This window comes from Mytilus trossulus, unplaced genomic scaffold (genome assembly GCF_036588685.1).
Source record: "Mytilus trossulus isolate FHL-02 unplaced genomic scaffold, PNRI_Mtr1.1.1.hap1 h1tg000244l__unscaffolded, whole genome shotgun sequence".
NCBI lineage: Eukaryota > Metazoa > Mollusca > Bivalvia > Mytilida > Mytilidae > Mytilus > Mytilus trossulus.
In genome coordinates this window covers 2,690,818-2,708,696 of record NW_026963317.1, presented here as the reverse complement: position 1 = coordinate 2,708,696, position 17,879 = coordinate 2,690,818, and the positions used below count along the sequence as shown (strand labels likewise).

Genomic DNA, 17,879 nt, shown 5'->3' with positions numbered 1-17,879 from the left:
TACAATGAAAGTTGATACAAACAATGTACTGAGATTTTCATATAAAAAGAATAACTTGAGGTTGCCCCAGTTTAAATCATTACAGGTATAAACGAAGTAATAGTCTTTCATTTAAATCTTTTGCAATGTTAGCACCTAATCTGCAGTTAGAATTTCTTCCTCTATGTTATTGATAAAGATAAAGGAAAATTAATTTTTAAGCTTTCTCTTCTGAACAGAATTTTACCTATTTTACCTATTATGAATCGGACACCAGTTGTTGGGTTGCTGCCCCTGAATTAGTAATTTTAAGGAAATTTTTCAGTTTTTAGTTATCTTGAATATTATTATAGATAGAGATAAACTGTAAACAACAATAATGTTCAGCAAAGTAAGATCTACAAATAAGTCAACATGACCAAAATGGTCAATTGACCCCTTAAGGAGTAATTGTCCTTTATAGTAATTTTTTACCAATTTTTCGTAAAATTTTGTAACCTTTATAAAAATCTTCTTCTCTAAAACTACTGGGTCAAATTTAACCAAACATGGCCACAGTCATCAATGGTGTATCTAGTTTAAAAAATGTGTCCAGTGACCTGGCAAACCAACTGTGATGGCTACATGGCTAAAAATAAAACAAAGAGGTAAAATGCAGTTTTTGGCTTAAATCTCTGAAACCAAAGCATTTAGAGCAAATTTGAAAACTTTAAAATTGTTTATCAAGTCAAGATCTATCTGCCCTGATATTTTCAGATGAATAAGACAACTGGTTGTTTGGTTGCTGCCCCTGAATTGGTAATTTTAAGGACATTTTGCTGTTTTAGTTATTATCTTGAATGTTATTATAGATAGAGATAAACTGTTAACAACAATAATGTTCAGCAAAGAAGGAGCAACAAATGAGTCAACATGACCAAAATGGTCAGTTGACCCCTTAAGGAGTTATTTCCCTTTATAGTCAACTTTTAACAATTTTCATTAATTTGGTTTACTTTTGTAAATTTAAAAAACACATTTTCTTATGTAACTAAAGGGCCAACTTTATAATTAATAGAGAAAATTGTAAGCAGCAAGAATGTTCAGTAAAGTAAGATCTACAAACACATCACCATAACCAAAACAAAATTTTGTCATAAATCCAACTGTGTTCTTTGTTTAAAATGCACTTAGACCAAGGTGAGCAACACAGGCTCTTAAGAGCCTCTAGTTTTTCTACATTTAATTTCATGATTATTAATTTTCATAGATTCCAGTATGAGAAAGTAATATTCTTTGTAGGTTAAAATTTAGTAGGGATTTTAATTTGGTGGAGAAATTTTTCCATGAAATAAATCACATTAAAACTACAACTACCTTTTCTGCTTTGACAGTTTTATTCCAAATTGCTAGTAAGAGTGCATTTATATGCAGTGTTCTGTTTTCCTCAATAAAATATTTTGGATATTATTTTGTTAGTCCTTAACTTTTTAAGGTGGCACCTTTATTAATTAATTTGGCTCGTTTAATTTTCATAAAAAAAGATAACACAGTGGCTACAAACAATTAATAAAAACAGTAATAGCAAAAAATTACACAGACAACTTTTGACTGAGCAACACAAACCATACAAAAAGCCAAGGGTGACCTCATCTGCTCAGGAAGTGGAAGCAATTCATGTTTACACACCTTTCATGTTGCTCAAGCAGTTGTATTTTATGTAGAAAAATTAGGATGTTTTTATTCCCCATTTATGGGCATTATGTTTTCTGGTCATTCGTGTACTAGGGACACATTTTTGTTTAGTCTATTTGCAGTATGATATCAAAGCATTGATCAAGATATTCAAAGTAAACCTATTTACAGAAGTATATAAAATATTATTTGTACTGTAATGGAGTTTTGATTCTTTATAGGTGGATGGATCTTCAGTGAAGAATTTAGAAGACAAACTGAAAATTTCTTCTACTGTTTACTTTTGTAGAAATACAGGTATGACCACTTTTGTGTTTATTGCATTTGCATCAAAAATTTTGTGTTTAGAGAACATCATTGGTGCATTCAGGAATATCATCACTTCCCATGATGAGCGAGTGTTGAAAAAGTTTGATGATTCATGTATATTGCACTATTTATTCGCCAAATTAAATTCTTATAATTGATAATCAGCACTGCTGGCATTAGGGAATTATGATTAAGTACCTACAAAACAAACATTATTTTTAGTTTATAATGCATAATGACAATCAGGAAGACACTTGATGAACATTAACATGCAAGAATGAGACAACCCTCTCCATCTGGTAAATGACATCACAAAGGCACATATTTTTGAAGGACATAACTCAAAAGTGGTATATTTGCTTGGATGACATGCATTTATCAAAATAATATTATGACGCAAAGTAATTATTGATTGAAATGATCAAGTATTGGCTTTTGATATATTTCTGTTTATAATTTATTATAGATGCTTGGGAAGTCTGCACAGAAGATTTGGGAGATTCAAGAGGACCTTCATCTTATGGTCCTGCTAGGAGAGTAGCTGAAAAGAAATTCTATATTGTTATTGGTATGCTTTTTAGAAAATTAGTAGTTTGACAGTCAATTGATAATATTTAAACTAGATCTAAGATTACAGAGGCTTGTTATTTTATAAATCATAACATTGATACCAGAAAAGGTTAGTTATTGGTGCTGAAAGGGTGAATTAATATCTTAACTATTGAGAAAAATATATAAAAAATAAAGTGTTAAAAAAAAGGATGCTTCTTCCTTTAAGGGAATCAATACAGAGTTTAGGGGTTTATACAAATGATTGAGCAACCTAATGACTCAAATATACATTATTTAAGGAAGGGTCACAGTCACATGACTAAATTATGTCTATGGGCTGATAACAAAATAACCTCAGCCCATCAGTAGACACGTTAAATCCAAAATACATTATATCTAGATATCATCAACCATTTCCTAGGTACAAAATATGTCATAGTATTGTACTTGCCTTGAATTAGGTGATCAAGACTTCAGTCCCATGCATGGCCAAACCGAAGAATTTATAGTGAATGCTGCATTTTCGTTATTAGTGCATCATTATGGAATATGGACAAAGAAAGTGTGTCTGTGTAACCTTGAAAATATATATGCATGTATTTTGTCTTTTTTTTTTTAGCTTTTCATCAAAATAAACAGAAATACAAAGATTGTTGATACAAAATGATACAATATAATTTAATATTGAAGGTACACAAGATCCTAAAGCAGCAGTATACATTCAGAAGTTTGCTGTTTACATAGCCAACCTGTTCTTTCTGACATCTGATACACCAGCTGTAGTTATAAAGGATGATGAGCTTGAGAATGATCAGATAGGTAAATGTTTACACAAATAGAGGGGACAGTAAGGTGCTGTTCAAATAGCCAACTTGTTCTTTTTGACAGCTGATATACCAACTGTAGTTAAAAAGGATGACGAGCTTGAGAATGAGGAACAAGTAGTTTGAGAATTATCAGATATATAATTGTTTAAATAAACCAATTTTTCAAGACCTTTCGGCCAATGCCTTCTTCAGTTCTTTATTTTTCCTCTCAACTACATGGCTGACATTACATTCAATGTAATTATCAGATAGGTAAATGTTTACACATAAGGGGACGGTGGGGTGCTGTTCAAATAGCCAACTTGTTCTTTTAGACACCTTATATACCAGTTTAAGTTGTAAAGGATGACGAGCTTGATAATGGTCAGAAAGGTAACTGTTTTCACAAATAGGTGTGGGTGGGGTTGCTGTTTACATAGCCAACCTGTTCTTTCTGACATCTGACACACCAGCTGTAGTTGTAAAGGATGACAAGCTTGAGAATGAGGAACGAGTAGTTTGAGAATTATCAGATAGGTAAATGTTTCATATTGAGTATGTGAGGTGCTGTTCAATAGCCAACTTGTTCTTTTTATCATCTGATACACCAATTATAGTTATAAGGAACGAGTACCTTGAGAATGATCAGATAGATAAATGTTTACACATATGGGGACGGTGAGGTGCTGTTCAAATAGCCAACTTTTTCTTTTAAACATCTGATACACCAACTGTAGTAATAAGGAATGAGTACCTTGAGAATGATCAGATATGTATGGAGGGTCTTGCTGTTTACATAGCGGACCTTTTCTTTCTGACATCTGATATGTTATTGATATTTTTATAATGGAACAGCCATCGCTTACCGGTATATATTAGTATCTATAGCAAATATTTAAATGAACAAAATTTAGATAGCAATTGTTAAATGTAAATAGGTTATTTTGAGAACACCTAAATAATGTATTTTTTCCCTTTTTATAGAAAATTATAATTTGATAATTATTGGATCACCAAAACAGAATTCAAGGACAGAGATGTACCTTAAGAAAATACCTGTAAAGGTCCAAGGTAAGTAGAACACTACTTAGATATAATATACCAGCGATAAAACAAATGTGATTTTTTGGACTGCAGAATATAGAAATAACACTTAATGAATAATGACTAATGTGTGTTAGAAGCACTTTATAGCTCAAATTTTCCAAATGGCCAAGTGAGCTTTTGTTGTCACCTATCGTCAGTCAACATCGTTGTTTCTTGTTTTTTTGTAGAATAATGCTCTTGTCTTCTGAATCTCTGAGACCAAAGTTAGCCAAACATGACACAATCATCATTAGGGTATATATATTTTGTGTCATGACCCACTTTACAACCAACATGGCAGAGTTGGCTACAAATAGAACATAGGGGTAATGCAAGATTTGTCTAACAGCTATAAGTAGAAAAATCTATCTGATAGGGTACACATGTTTAGAATGTTAAGATCTACCTATTGCCTTTTTCTTCAAAACTGTCAGACGATTTCTTACAGGAGTTATTGCCCTTAAATTACATATTTAACCATTTGTTGTCATTTTTAACAATTACATTTGTTTTATCTTGAAAATAATGTAACATAAAGAGAACATTTGAATTGCAAAAATTATCAGCAAGATATACAAATAGGTCACAATTTCTTAAAATGTCTGACACTTCCTTCTTAGAGTTCTTACCCTTTTATACTGATTTTTACCATTTTGTTTGTGTTTTTGTCTGTTATCTAAAACTATAATACCAGTGGATAGATAGAAACTTAAATTAGCAAAAATATTCGGCAGATAAAGGATCAGGAATAGTAGTTATCAACAAAGAAGAATATTTTAAGAAACTTAGAAGAGGAAATAACAAACAATGATACTTATTCTGAAACAGAGCAAAACACGACACATCAAATTACAAAAAAGGTTAAATCGTTAGTAAATAGGATGAAAAAAGAGGGATCAATTTCTGGGGAAATGAAAACTTATTTAATACCAAAACATCCACATCCAGCAAAATTAAAAGGCAACCAAAAAATCCACAAACAAAACAAACCATACAGAACAATAGTTAACGGGATAGGTACTGCCACTGAAAAAATTGCAGAAATAGCAGAAAAGGAACTAGACAACTATGTTATCAACTCACCAAGTTATACAGGGCTCGACATTACCGTTTGTCCAATTGTCCGGGACAAGTGGAAATAGGTGTCGGGCAAGTAGATTAATCATACGTAACTTGTCCGATGGGACAAGTGAAAAAATCGATGTCAGATGTTAATAGATCAAATTCAAGACTTATGCATTCCTAAAAATATGAATGATTGTTTTATTGATCATACAAAATGAAATAAATATTCATTGATTGAACCAGAGACATATAAACTTGTATATGATGTCTCTGATTGAACGTATTTGAACATGCTGGCAGCCATTGACCAGGGGAAAATAAGTAAGGGGAAGGAAATCAAATGTAAATGTTTCTTCTTAGTATAAGCCTCTTTTACCTTAACTTTAAAATTTTAAATTAAAGTTTGTATCATTTGATTTTGCTTTTAGGCATACTGTGGATTCATTTATTTTCGTGGGTATCAATTTTCGTGGTTTGAAGAAAACTTACATATTCGTGGTTTTTGGCAAAGTCTACACTCATTCCTTTAGAAAATTTGTAATTTGTTGAACATTTGATTCGTGGTTCTCCTGTTTCAACGAAATCCAGGAAAATTGGTATCCAACGAATATTAATGAATCCACAGTAATATTAAATTAAAAAAGGTATTATTTAATAAGATCTATAAGTTAAAATAATAAGTTAAGATGGAAAAATTAGATAAAATCTAAAAAGGCAGATTTTTTACTAAAATGTTTTATGTACTTCATGATCATATATCAATGTATGTAAAAATCAAGACAAATTGTAAAATCTTGTTTGGCACCATCAATAAATTAAAAAGGTTTATTTACAAGGTGCCAGGTATATTTAAACCATACCACCACTTCAGAATGAATATAGGTCAATGAATAGGAGAACCTTAGGTGGTATGGGAAGAGATATGATTTAATGAACGACACATGATAGTGACAATGTGTTAGAGAGCTCAGTCTTGCAAATAAGCCTTCAGTCTGAAATAATAAAATGAATTTTGATGTAGTATTCATATAACATAACAAAATGCTCCCTTTATTGATCTTTATTAGGTACAACCAAAGGGCAAGTGTTATTATTGCATATAACATGTATAATCAATATGGAGAATTTTCAATTATAAATTCGGACAAGTGAGTCATGAGTTCAGACAAGTTGATTTTCTTGCAACTTGTCCGAAGGGACAAGTAAGAAAAAATGATAATGTAGAGGCCTGTTATATTAGAGATACTACCGATTTTTTAGATAAACTTTCAAAAGTAAAACAGCAAATACCAAAAAACAACATATTGTTTTGTTTTGATGTAGTAAAATTATACCCATCTATTCCTAGAGAAGAAGGAATAAAAGCATGTAAAAAAGCTCTTGACACCAGGAAAAATAAAGAAATACCAACCAATGATATTCTACAAATGATAAAATTAGTTTTAGAGGGAAATAACTTCAGATTAATTGACAGAGATTTCCTGCAAAATGAAGGTGTGGCTATAGGGTCAAAACTAGGAAAAAAATTTGCATGTACTTATATGCGACAATGGGATAAAGCACTGGAAAAATTCAAAGAGAAACCATTGTTTTATAAACGCTTCATTGATGATGGTTTTGGAATTTGGACTCATGGCGAACAAAAACTCAAGGAATTTATGGACTTTGCAAACTCAATAAATGACAGAATAAAGGTGGAACTTAGGTACAACAGCAATCAAATTGAATTCTTGGATACACTTGTGAAAATAAAAAATGGTAAATTAACGACAGACCTTTATACAAAGCCATCTGATAAACATATATATGTTCACAGCAAATCATGCCATCCAAAAAATGTAAAAAGGGCAATTCCATATGGTTTAGCATTACGATTAAGAAGAATTTGTGAAAATGAAGATGACTATCAAAAACATAGACAAGAACTGAAATTACAACTGCGAAAAAGAGGCTACAACGGAAAATTTATTGAAAACCAACTAAAAAGAGCAGACAACTTAAATAGAAAAGAGCTATTACAGAGAAAAAATAAAATTAAAAAAACATCAGAACGCATACCTCTTGTTGTAACCTTTACAGATTTATTACCTGATATTCATGACATTGTGAAAAAAAGAATTAATATTTTACATAACTGTGACTTGATGAAAGAAATATTTCCAGAACCACCACTAGTAGCTTATCGAAGAGATAGAAACTTAGCAGACATAATTGTACATGGAAAACTAAATAAGATCACCAAAAAAAGTACCAACTACAGCAACAACAAAACATGTAAAGAAGAATGTGAAGTTTGCGATATTGAAAGAAATGAAGAAAAAATTATACTCAGAGATAAAACATTCAACCTCAAATAGAACATTCATGGATGTCAACTAGTAAATCTTATTTATGGACTTCACTGTGAAAAATGTAACCACTATGTTTATGTTGGAGTTACAGAAAGATCACTCAACGAAAGAATAAAAGAACATCTTGCAGATATCAGACATAATAGAGAAACAGCTGTGGCAGAACATTTCAACCAAGAGGATCATTGCAAAGAGGACATCACAGTTCAGGTTCTGCAACAGATTTATGATAAATCATCAAATTACAGGAGATATATTGAGGCAAAATGGATGCAAAAACTTAATACAATTAGACCATTTGGAGTTAACGTTAAAAAGGAATGACTTTAATTGATCAAAACTTATAAAATTTAACTTTAATTCATGCTAAAGTATTGTGACGTCATGTTATTGTGACGTTAAAGTATTATGACGTCATGACGTTTCCAAGGACATTTAGCTAAAACATCTTATCAATGATTGAATGTAATGTCAGCCATGTAGTTGAGAGGAAAAATAAAGAACTAAAGAAGGCCATTGGCCGAAACGTCTTGAAAAATTGGTTTATTTAAACAATTATATAAAGTATGTTCCCTATTGGAATTTTGAAAACAAGGAAAAAATATCAGTTAGACAAGATCTACAAATGAGTCTAATTTTGTTGAATCTTTCTAGGAATAATTGCCTTCAAATGAGTTGTTGTCCCTTTTATTTTTTCCTTGTGGACGAGGTCGAAGATGTCCATTGTTCAAGATGTAAATGGACATAGGTGAGTGACAAAGGTTCTTTCTAGCATCTTGTGATAATGAAAAGGAAAACTAGTAGTATAATATCTTTTATTATGCTATGAGATAGCCAGAAAACAAGCTAAATGGATAATTTTTATCAGTGTGAATAGTATAATTGTCTACAGATTTTACTGCAACTTGGTCTCCTTTCTTCAGATGTAATATAAAATTGGCTGTTCCAGTCTCATAACTAGAACCTTTCAGCCATGTAGTTTGTTGCCTGATATTATTATGAGAAATGTAGACAATCAGATGCTTTCCACTTAGACTCATGACTGTATAAGAAAACTGATAAACTCCAGCAACAGGGGCAGTAAAAATAACAGTAGTTGGGTTATAGCCTTTTTGTGTATTGATGATAACTTTGTCAAATTTGATAACACCATTGTTTCCAGGGGTTTGTGCTTTAGTCAGCATTGATTGAAAGGCTGGGATTGTGGTTCTACTCAGACACTGACAGCCTTTATCTAAAATGAAAGTAAGAGAAAATGAAAATGAAAATGACAGTTATGAATAAAACTTGAAAAATATTCAAACTGCTATTTTAAAAAATGTACATAGAAGATAGCAAAAATAATGTGTAATGAAAGGGGTTTTATTGTAGACATTCACATTATGTTTGAACCAGCCTCAAAATAAAAAATATTTAATAAATCATCAAGTTACTGTTTTACAATGCAGTCAACTCAGTTTTTTTGTCATTTGGGTTGCTGTCTCAATGACAAATAACATGGCATCTCCTTTAATTCATTGTTCAACAGCAACAAATTATTCATGTTTGTCTTGGTAAAAAGGTTTTTGGTTGCCTTCGGCTGTTGTCTGCTCTATGGTCAGGTGGTTGTCGATTTGACATATTCACCATTTCCTTTCTCAATTTTATTAAACTTCAATTGTGTAAACTTGTAATATGAAAGAATGAATTCTGTCATAAATTATGTAAAGATTAATTATAAAACCAAAAGTTTATGCATTTGCAGCATATTAACTGCACAAATAGCACATTTTTAGCCAAAAATAAATTATATATGAATCTAACCTGGACTCTTATGTTTCAACGCCATTTCGACAAGATCACCAAGAAGAGAACACTCTGAAAATAAATATTGCATCATAAAATGTTTGATTTATGTATCTTTGATAATGTCTTTTTGCAAGTTCATAATTTAACATGTATGCTTAAAATTGTTTCCATTACCTGTTATAGTGAACGCACTAAAATCATTTTTCTCCTCTCATTTTGTCTCAATAACTTTTACCCAATGTATTGTATGTTACATAATAAGAAAAACATATGTTTGCTATCTTATGAGCCAAAAATTTTTATTCAAAACAATAGCTTTTAGCCAGTTATTAGTTCATTTTAGCCTCGTTTCAATAATTCTATATTTGTATTATTTTATAAAGTAAAAATAAATATAATTGTATTTACCTAATTTTGTGTCACATGACCCCATAACTATCTCTGCAGATAACAATAGTGTCAATACTGTGGTGTAGAAATTCATCTTGATATCAATGCTGACTTAGGCAAGAAAGATTGTATCTGTGATGCGAGTATTTTATATAGTATTAGTAATGGTAGAATTGCCTGACAATGAAAACCAGCTGTCAGTTAATATGTAATGGATATGGTTAATGAGTTTTTATCATGCACTCTAACATGACAACAGTTTCAAAAGCTTAGATTTCATTTTTTGCTGAAATTTTCATGGAATGTTCAAATTAAATTTGACAAAAGTTTTTAGAATACATTTATACATAATGTATGAATAAAATCTACCAAAATTAACTTCTACAGACTAGTTGATTAAACCCTTGACTTCTATGTGATATATGGAACAAAAAGTGAGCTTTTGCCATCACTTTATACCTATTTGCTCTGCTCTGTAATTTTTGTCATGCATTAACTTATTAAACTGCTGGGCTTGCCTGTTCATTTGAGTATCTTGTTAGTAACATTTTGATCCATCACCAAATTGTGTATAGATGAACAGATTTTGAAAAAAAAAGAGATCAAGGGAAAAAAATGATTAAAATCAATCAACATGTCTTCCAATGTTTCCATTTACTTAAGAATTGTCTCCCTTTTTGAGTTATTATCCTTAAATGATGATTTTATAAATAAAACATGAATAATTTTCTTTCTAAATAGTGGTTGACTGAAACCATTGGATAACTGCTAAAACAATTATTGGCCTAAATTAACAGTATTAAATGTTTTCATGTTTTGCCAATAATTTAAGAAACAATGATAGATGGAGTAAATTGTAAAAAAACAAAAATAATCATTTATGCAAGATTTACAAACAAATTCTTTGGGAGTAATTTATGCTTTAAAGAGCTTCATGTATGGGTTAACCTTAATCGGGAATGCTCAAGTGACATTTTTTTAATTTTATTTATTATTAGCTTTGGTCTTTGTAATTTTGCGAGCAGGACCATTTGTGTTGTTCCTCCACATCTTATTTTCATCCTTTTTTTTTTTGTGTTTTCGAAAATAAGTAAAGAAGTTAGAAAGAAACTTAATACAGAAAAAAATATCAAAAGAAGATCATGAAAACAAATATTTTTGTATTTAATTCAATTCTTGACCACAATATTTTAGAGTGTCCATTGTTGAAGATGTACATAGAGTATTCCACAGTATATATTGTAATCATTTTAAAGTTATCTATTAAAAAAAGTAATCTAATGTAGCAGTTATCAATTACATTTGAATTAGATGTAATTGTAATGTAATCGATTACATTAAAGTACCATAGTAATTGTAATGTAATCAATAACATTTTAAAGTAATCAACTCCATCTCGGTCATAGACCTAGGAATGCAACTCAGACTTTCCAGAGCCTCTAGTTTAAGTGAAAAAGAAAAACACCAAACTTATGGTATTATATATTTTATTTTGCTATGAGATAGCCAGAAAATGAGCTGTACAGATTAGTACTATCACTGTGAATAGTATAACTGCCTTCGGACTTCACTGCAACTTGGTCTCCTTTCTTCAGATTTAATATATTATTAGCTGTTCCAGTCTCAAAACTAGAACCTTTCAGCCATGTCATTTGTTGCTTGACATTATTATGAGAAATGTAGACAACCAGATGTTTTCCACTTAGACTCATTACTGTATAAGAGAACTGATAAATTCCAGCAAGTGGTGTGGTAAAAATACCAGTGGTAGGGTTATAGCCCTTTTGTGTATTGATGACAACTTTGTCAAATTTGATAGCACCATTGTTTCCAGGGGTTTGTGCTTTAGTCAGCATTGATTGAAAGGCTGGGATTGTGGTTCTACTCAAACACTGACAGCCTTTATCTAAAATGAAAGTAAGAAAACATAAAAATAAAATGTAGGAAACTTGAAAACTATTAAAATTGCTGTTTATAAGCCTTGTAGTGTGTCATGTTTAGCTCACCTAGCCCAAAGGGCCAAGTGAGCTTTTCTCATCACTTGGCATCAGGCTTCATCGTTAACTTTTACAAAAATCTTCTCCTCTGAAACTACTCGGCCAAATTTAACTAAACTTGACCACAATCATCATTTGGGTATCGAGCTTTGAAATGTGACCCGGTCAACGAACCATGATGACTGTCATGGCTAAAGATTGAACTGTGGTAAAATATAGGTTTTGGCTTATAACTCTGAAACCAAAGCATTTAGAGGAAATCTGACAGGGAGTGAAATTGATTATCAAGCTTTTAAATTTCTATCCTGTTTCAAACCAAGTAAAAAATAATATATTTTGAGAAAATGTATGGTTCTTCTCTTTATACTGCATCTCTGAAAACTGTAACAAATAAAATATTTTAGTATTTGTCTATATAAAATCAAAGTTTATGCATTTGCAGCATTTTGACTGTGCAAACCCATTAGAAGCATAAAAGTAATCAAATATGAACTAACCTGGCCTTTTTTGTTTCATTGACATTTCAAGCAGATCACCAAGAAGTGAACACTCTGAAAATAAATATTGCATCATGAAATATTTGATTTAAGTATATTTAATATGTTCTTTTTGCAACTCCATAATTCAACATGTATGCTTAATATTTTCCCTTACTCTTGTAGTGAACCAACTACTAGTAAAAGATTTTTTTTCTTTTAATTTGAAAAAAATAATTTGAAGCAATATCTTTTACCCACTGTATTGCATGTAACAAAATAAGAAGAAAACATATGTTTGTTATCTTATAAGCCAAAAAAGTTTCTTCAAAACAATAGCTTCTAGCCAGTTATTAGTTCATTTTAATTTAATTTCATTTCAATAATTCTTTATTTTTATTATTTTATAAAGTTGAAAATAAAATAATTTTATTTACCTAATTTTGTGTCACATGACCCCATAACTATCTCTGCAGATAACAATAGTGTCAATACTGTGGTGTAGAAATTCATCTTGATATCAATGCTGACTTTGGCAAGAATGATTGTATATATGTGATATGACTCTTTTATATAGTGTTAGTAATGGTAGAATTGCCTGACTTGATGAAAACAAGCTGTCAATTCATATGAAATGGATATGGTTAATGAGTGTTTATCATGCTATATAACATGACGGCCTAGAATACATTACTTCCTGCTGAAATTTTTATGTATGATTAAAGAACTTACTTTAGATGTATATACAAATTTTGTCCTTGACAAAAGGTCCTGGAATACATTGCTTTACAAATGAATAAAATAGACCAATATCTTCTACAAACTAGTTGATTGAACTCATATTGATCGAAAGGTCCATATGAGGTTTTGCCATCACTTTATGTCTGTTTGCAATGCTCTGTTATCTTTGCCATGCATTACCTACCGTAAATTCTTCTACTTTGAACTGATGGTCCTAATCATGTAAACTTAACTTGTATGTTCTTTAGAGTATCTAATTTGTCACATTTTTTCCATCACCAAACTGTTATAGATATAGATATAGAAAAGGTTGTGTCAGGATTCATTTTATGTTTACAGGTATATTAAAAAATTATGAGAGATGGAAGAGAAAAAGAGAAATCAAACATAATGATCAGCATGCCTTCCAATGTTTTGAAGTTATTTCAGAATAATCAATTGACTCCATTTTTGAGTTATTATCCTTAAATGATGAATTTTTTAAGGAATACATGAATAATTTTCTTTCAAAAAAGTGGTTGACTGAAATAATTGGACTACTGCTAAAGTTATTATTTTCTTTTTTGACAGTATTCACATAATCATGTTGTTTGCCAATTAATTTTGAAAAGATGGTGTAAACTGTGACAACAAAAAATATCATTAATGCAAGACCTGCATAAAAATGTGTAAGTGTGCCTTTCAGGCCTTTAGGAGCCTCTTGTTTGGATTATTCTTCCTCAAGATTGCTCAGATACAAATAGTTTAAAAGTGAAGTATGTATGGGCCTGAAACTTGTGCAGAAATCTATCTCATAGTCCTTGATTGTTGAGGAATATGTGTGTGGACTGATTTCTTCCATAAAAACAAAAATTGTAAACACCTGCATATAAGTAGAGAAACAATGTTTTTGGTCACCTTTTTTTTAGGTAATTACTCACTGCATACCTGCCAACTTTTCAAAATGCCCATGGGGGTTTTACGTGCAAGATGGCTGTCATAGTCCTAAAAAAACTTCAAGGGGGCCTTTAAATACATTTTAATTTTATTGTTTGGCTTCTTCATACTTTTGTAAGCCTAAAGTCATTGTAAAATTAATTGTTTTGTTTAAAATTGTGGACAAAATTGCTCTTTCAAAATTTCAATTTGGGAGCCTCCATGGGGGAAATCCCCCGCAAATAGTGACAGTTGGCAGGCAGGCATGAAATAGTGAAAAAAAACTGTTACATATATTCCCCAATAAATGATCCTAAAAATATTACTAGATGATTATATTTTCTTATAACATATTTCTTGTTTTTTGCAGATTCTTCATTTTCAGTATCAAAATGTACATTTAGTGGTCCTCGATCAGGTCTTCTTACATTAGCACCAAATGGTAAAGACAATCTCACATTGATATTGATGTCACAATTGCTTAAAATGTCTGATGCTTCCTTATTGGAGTTCTTACCCTTTTATACTGATTTTTACCATTTTCTTTGTGTTTTTGTCTGTTAGGTGTTATCTAAAACTATAATACCAGTGGATAGATAGAAACTTGAATTAGCAAAAATATTCAGCAAAACCTACTATAAATAGGTAATGGCAGAAAGACTCTTTATCTTTATTAGAGTTATTGCTCTATAATGATGATGTTTATCTATTTCTAGTGTTTTGTCCATTTTCCTGAACCTTATAATAGATAAAAAGACACTTTAGATAGCAAAAATTATCAGTTAGACAAGATCTACAAATGAGTCTAATTTTGTTGAATCTTTCTAGGAATAATTGCCTTCAAATGACTTTTTTAACCTTTTATTTTTTGTGTTTTGGACAAAAGCTAAAGAAGATAGAGAGGAACTAACTGTAAAAAAAAAAGTGCCTTACAAGATAAAAAAAAAAAAATGTGTCACAATTTTTATACGCCTGTCAAAATTTTGACGGGACGTATTATGGTATACAAATGTCCGGTGTCCATCCGTCTGTCTGTCTGTCTGTCTTTCTGTCTGTCTGTCTGTCTGTCTGTCTGTCTGTCTGTCTGTCTGTCTGTCTGTCTGTCTGTCTGCTGTCTGTCTGCTGTCTGTCTGTCTGTCTGTCTGGCGTAAACATGTCGCACCGTAACTTGAGAATGACTTATCCAAATTTAATGAAACTTAATATAGTTGTTTCTTATGATGGTCAAATGATCTGTATACTTTTTAGTGAAAATAAAATTAAAACTTTTTGAGTTATGGCACTTTGTAACTAAAACAGGTTTTTTTTTTTCTTTTACATGTTGCACTGTATCTCAAAAACGATTTTTGATTATTGCTTAAAACTTTACACACTTCTTAGTTATATTAATCTTAAGATCTGCATACTTTTTGGTGATGATTCAAAATTTTATTTTTGAGTTATTGAGTATTTGTAAAAAAGGGGGAGGTTTTTTTTACATGTCGCGCCATATCTCAAAAATGATTTATGGTTATTGCTTAAAACTTTACAGACTTCTTTGTTATATCAATCTTAAGATCTGTATACTTTTTGGTGATGATTCAAAATTTTATTTTTGAGTTATTGAGTATTTTGTAAAAAAAGGGGGAGTTTTTTTTTACATGTCGCGCCGTATCTCAAAAACAATTTATGGTTATTGCTTAAAACTTTACAGGTGTAATACCACCAAATCATGGTACGTCACATACTGTTGTATACGAAAGTAGGTCTAAAAAAATATTCCCTTGAATTTGACAGTTGTAAGTAATTAATCCGACATTTTATTGCAGTAAAAACATTTCTGTGTCATAAACATATGTCTTGGGTATTTCAAAACACCATTATTTTTTATTTGGGAATTCTATAGAAAGTTTTGTAATCTTGAGGTTACTTGGTGACTAAACCTTGTACACAGATAAAATAAGGGGAGACATTTGATTTGTTAACTTCCAATGATGGTTATTTTCTTATATGCAATGAAATGTTATGTGAATTTTTTTCTATAGTACTGGACAGGATAAAACTTTACTCATGCCAATTATTTCTTTATTTGAAACAAAGATAAATTCTGCACATTTTTTTGAAAAGTGCAAATTTAACAAAGACAATAATAGGGGAAAATCAATGGTGGTATTACACCTAATATGGGAAGCTGTACATGCACCTTTGACCTTGTGAGTAATCTCATGTGTTAAAATTTCTTGCTATTTAAGTGAAATATTACAAAAAAATGAAATATTCTCAATGGATCTAGTCTCCAAAACACATTTTATGAGTAAATTGTCTTGAAATAGGACTCTACTATGAATATTCAGTTGATAGTCTTTTTTTTTCTTTTTTTTTTTTTTTTTTTTGGGGGGGGGGGGGGGACTGTCAGGTGCGGTGACCATCTTCATAATTTATTAAACAAATAAAACACAAGACAAATGTCCTCAAATAGTTTTCACCACTATGGTTTCAGTTCATTCAAATAATACACAATGGCATCAGTTCATTCAATTAACATACGATCTACAAAAGAAATGCGCATAATTAAAATATGAACTCTACATATATATAAGGCATGAACTGTTATACTGAAGATTAATCTTCCTATACACAAATACACTACTCGTCAGATGGTCTCCACCCTTGTCGATAACTTTTCTCGTGCACGCACGACTTTAAATACTAACGGAACTTCTTACTCTATTGTTATTACAATTAGCCCGCTACCTGAACTGGAAAATTCATACGCCTGACGTAAATAAATATATTATTTCTTATATTCTGCTATGATAGAACATTATCCTTGGAAATACTTAAATAAATATATAGTTATAAGTACATGAAATTATTTTTAATGCTGTAACAACAAATTATTCACTAAAAGAGAAGCCTTTTATGTCGCTGTCTGGAACGTGGCGGAGACAGTAAACTTTTATATGGATTCTTCATTCTGCTAAAATGCTTCAATTACTTATTTCTTATAACATTTCTACCATAAATGAGTGAAAGTTACCTCATTATTTTTATTTATTGGCCTGAAAAGTTGAAATTTGAGGAAATATGAGGTATAAATAGACCAAAACAGACCTTATAAAGAAGACAAAGAGGTCCATTAGTGGTATTTATCTTCCTAAAATCATCTTGTGTATCATATTTAACTGTTTGTAGGCTGATAAGATAGATATTTGATCATTTATTGGTCCACCCTTTATTCTATCTTGATGTGGCTTGGTTTGGATTTATCGAAGAAATTCTGCTCGAATCGCTGTAGATGTCGTCTTTCATTATACTAGATTTTTCTCAAACTATTGAACTGATTATGTCAAAACTTGACAGAAATGCTTGAAATAACCAGTATAACAAAGGAAAAAAGTTACATTCAGTTTATTGAACAATAATGTCTTCTTTAGGTGTAATACCACCAAATCATGGTACGTCTCATCCGGTTGTATACGAAAGTAGGTCTAAAAAATATTCCCTTGAATTTGACAGTTGTAGGTAATAAATCCGACATTTTATTGCAGTAAAAACATTTCTGTGTCATAAACATATGTCTTGGGTATTTCAAAACACCATTATTTTTTATTTAGGATTTCTAAAGAAAATTTTGTAATCTTGAGGTTACGTGGTGACTAAACCTTGTACACAGATAAAATAAGGGGAGACATTTGATTGCTTAACTTCCAATGATGGTTATTTTCTTATATGCAATGAAATGTTATGTGAATTTTTTTTATAGTACTG

At 30.8% G+C, this 17,879-nt stretch overlaps 3 protein-coding genes across 3 annotated transcripts in view; 1 reads left to right on the top strand and 2 right to left on the bottom strand.

Annotated features, from left to right (window-relative positions):
* Position 1: 1 nt before the first annotated feature.
* LOC134701354 (uncharacterized) overlaps positions 2-17,879 on the top strand; it is a 37,593-nt gene continuing 19,715 nt past the window's right edge. The window contains exons 1-5 of the mRNA XM_063562490.1: positions 2-85; positions 1,875-1,950; positions 2,429-2,530; positions 3,205-3,333; positions 4,305-4,391. Coding sequence (XP_063418560.1) covers positions 5-85; positions 1,875-1,950; positions 2,429-2,530; positions 3,205-3,333; positions 4,305-4,391 — 475 coding nt within the window. The 5' untranslated portion in view covers positions 2-4. The remainder of the gene's footprint in view (positions 86-1,874; positions 1,951-2,428; positions 2,531-3,204; positions 3,334-4,304; positions 4,392-17,879) is intronic.
* Positions 8,641-10,102, bottom strand: LOC134701357 (complement C1q tumor necrosis factor-related protein 2-like). The gene is made up of 3 exons (XM_063562493.1): positions 10,019-10,102; positions 9,626-9,679; positions 8,641-9,056 (listed from the first exon to the last, which is right to left on the bottom strand). Exons 1-3 carry the CDS (start codon positions 10,092-10,094, stop codon positions 8,641-8,643), a joined length of 546 nt encoding a protein of 181 aa, XP_063418563.1. The 5' UTR covers positions 10,095-10,102.
* On the bottom strand, positions 11,482-12,996 carry LOC134701356 (collagen alpha-2(VIII) chain-like). Its single transcript, XM_063562492.1, has 3 exons — positions 12,911-12,996; positions 12,495-12,548; positions 11,482-11,906 (listed from the first exon to the last, which is right to left on the bottom strand). The coding sequence occupies exons 1-3, from the start codon at positions 12,984-12,986 to the stop codon at positions 11,488-11,490; spliced, it is 549 nt and encodes a 182-aa protein (XP_063418562.1). The 5' UTR covers positions 12,987-12,996; the 3' UTR covers positions 11,482-11,487.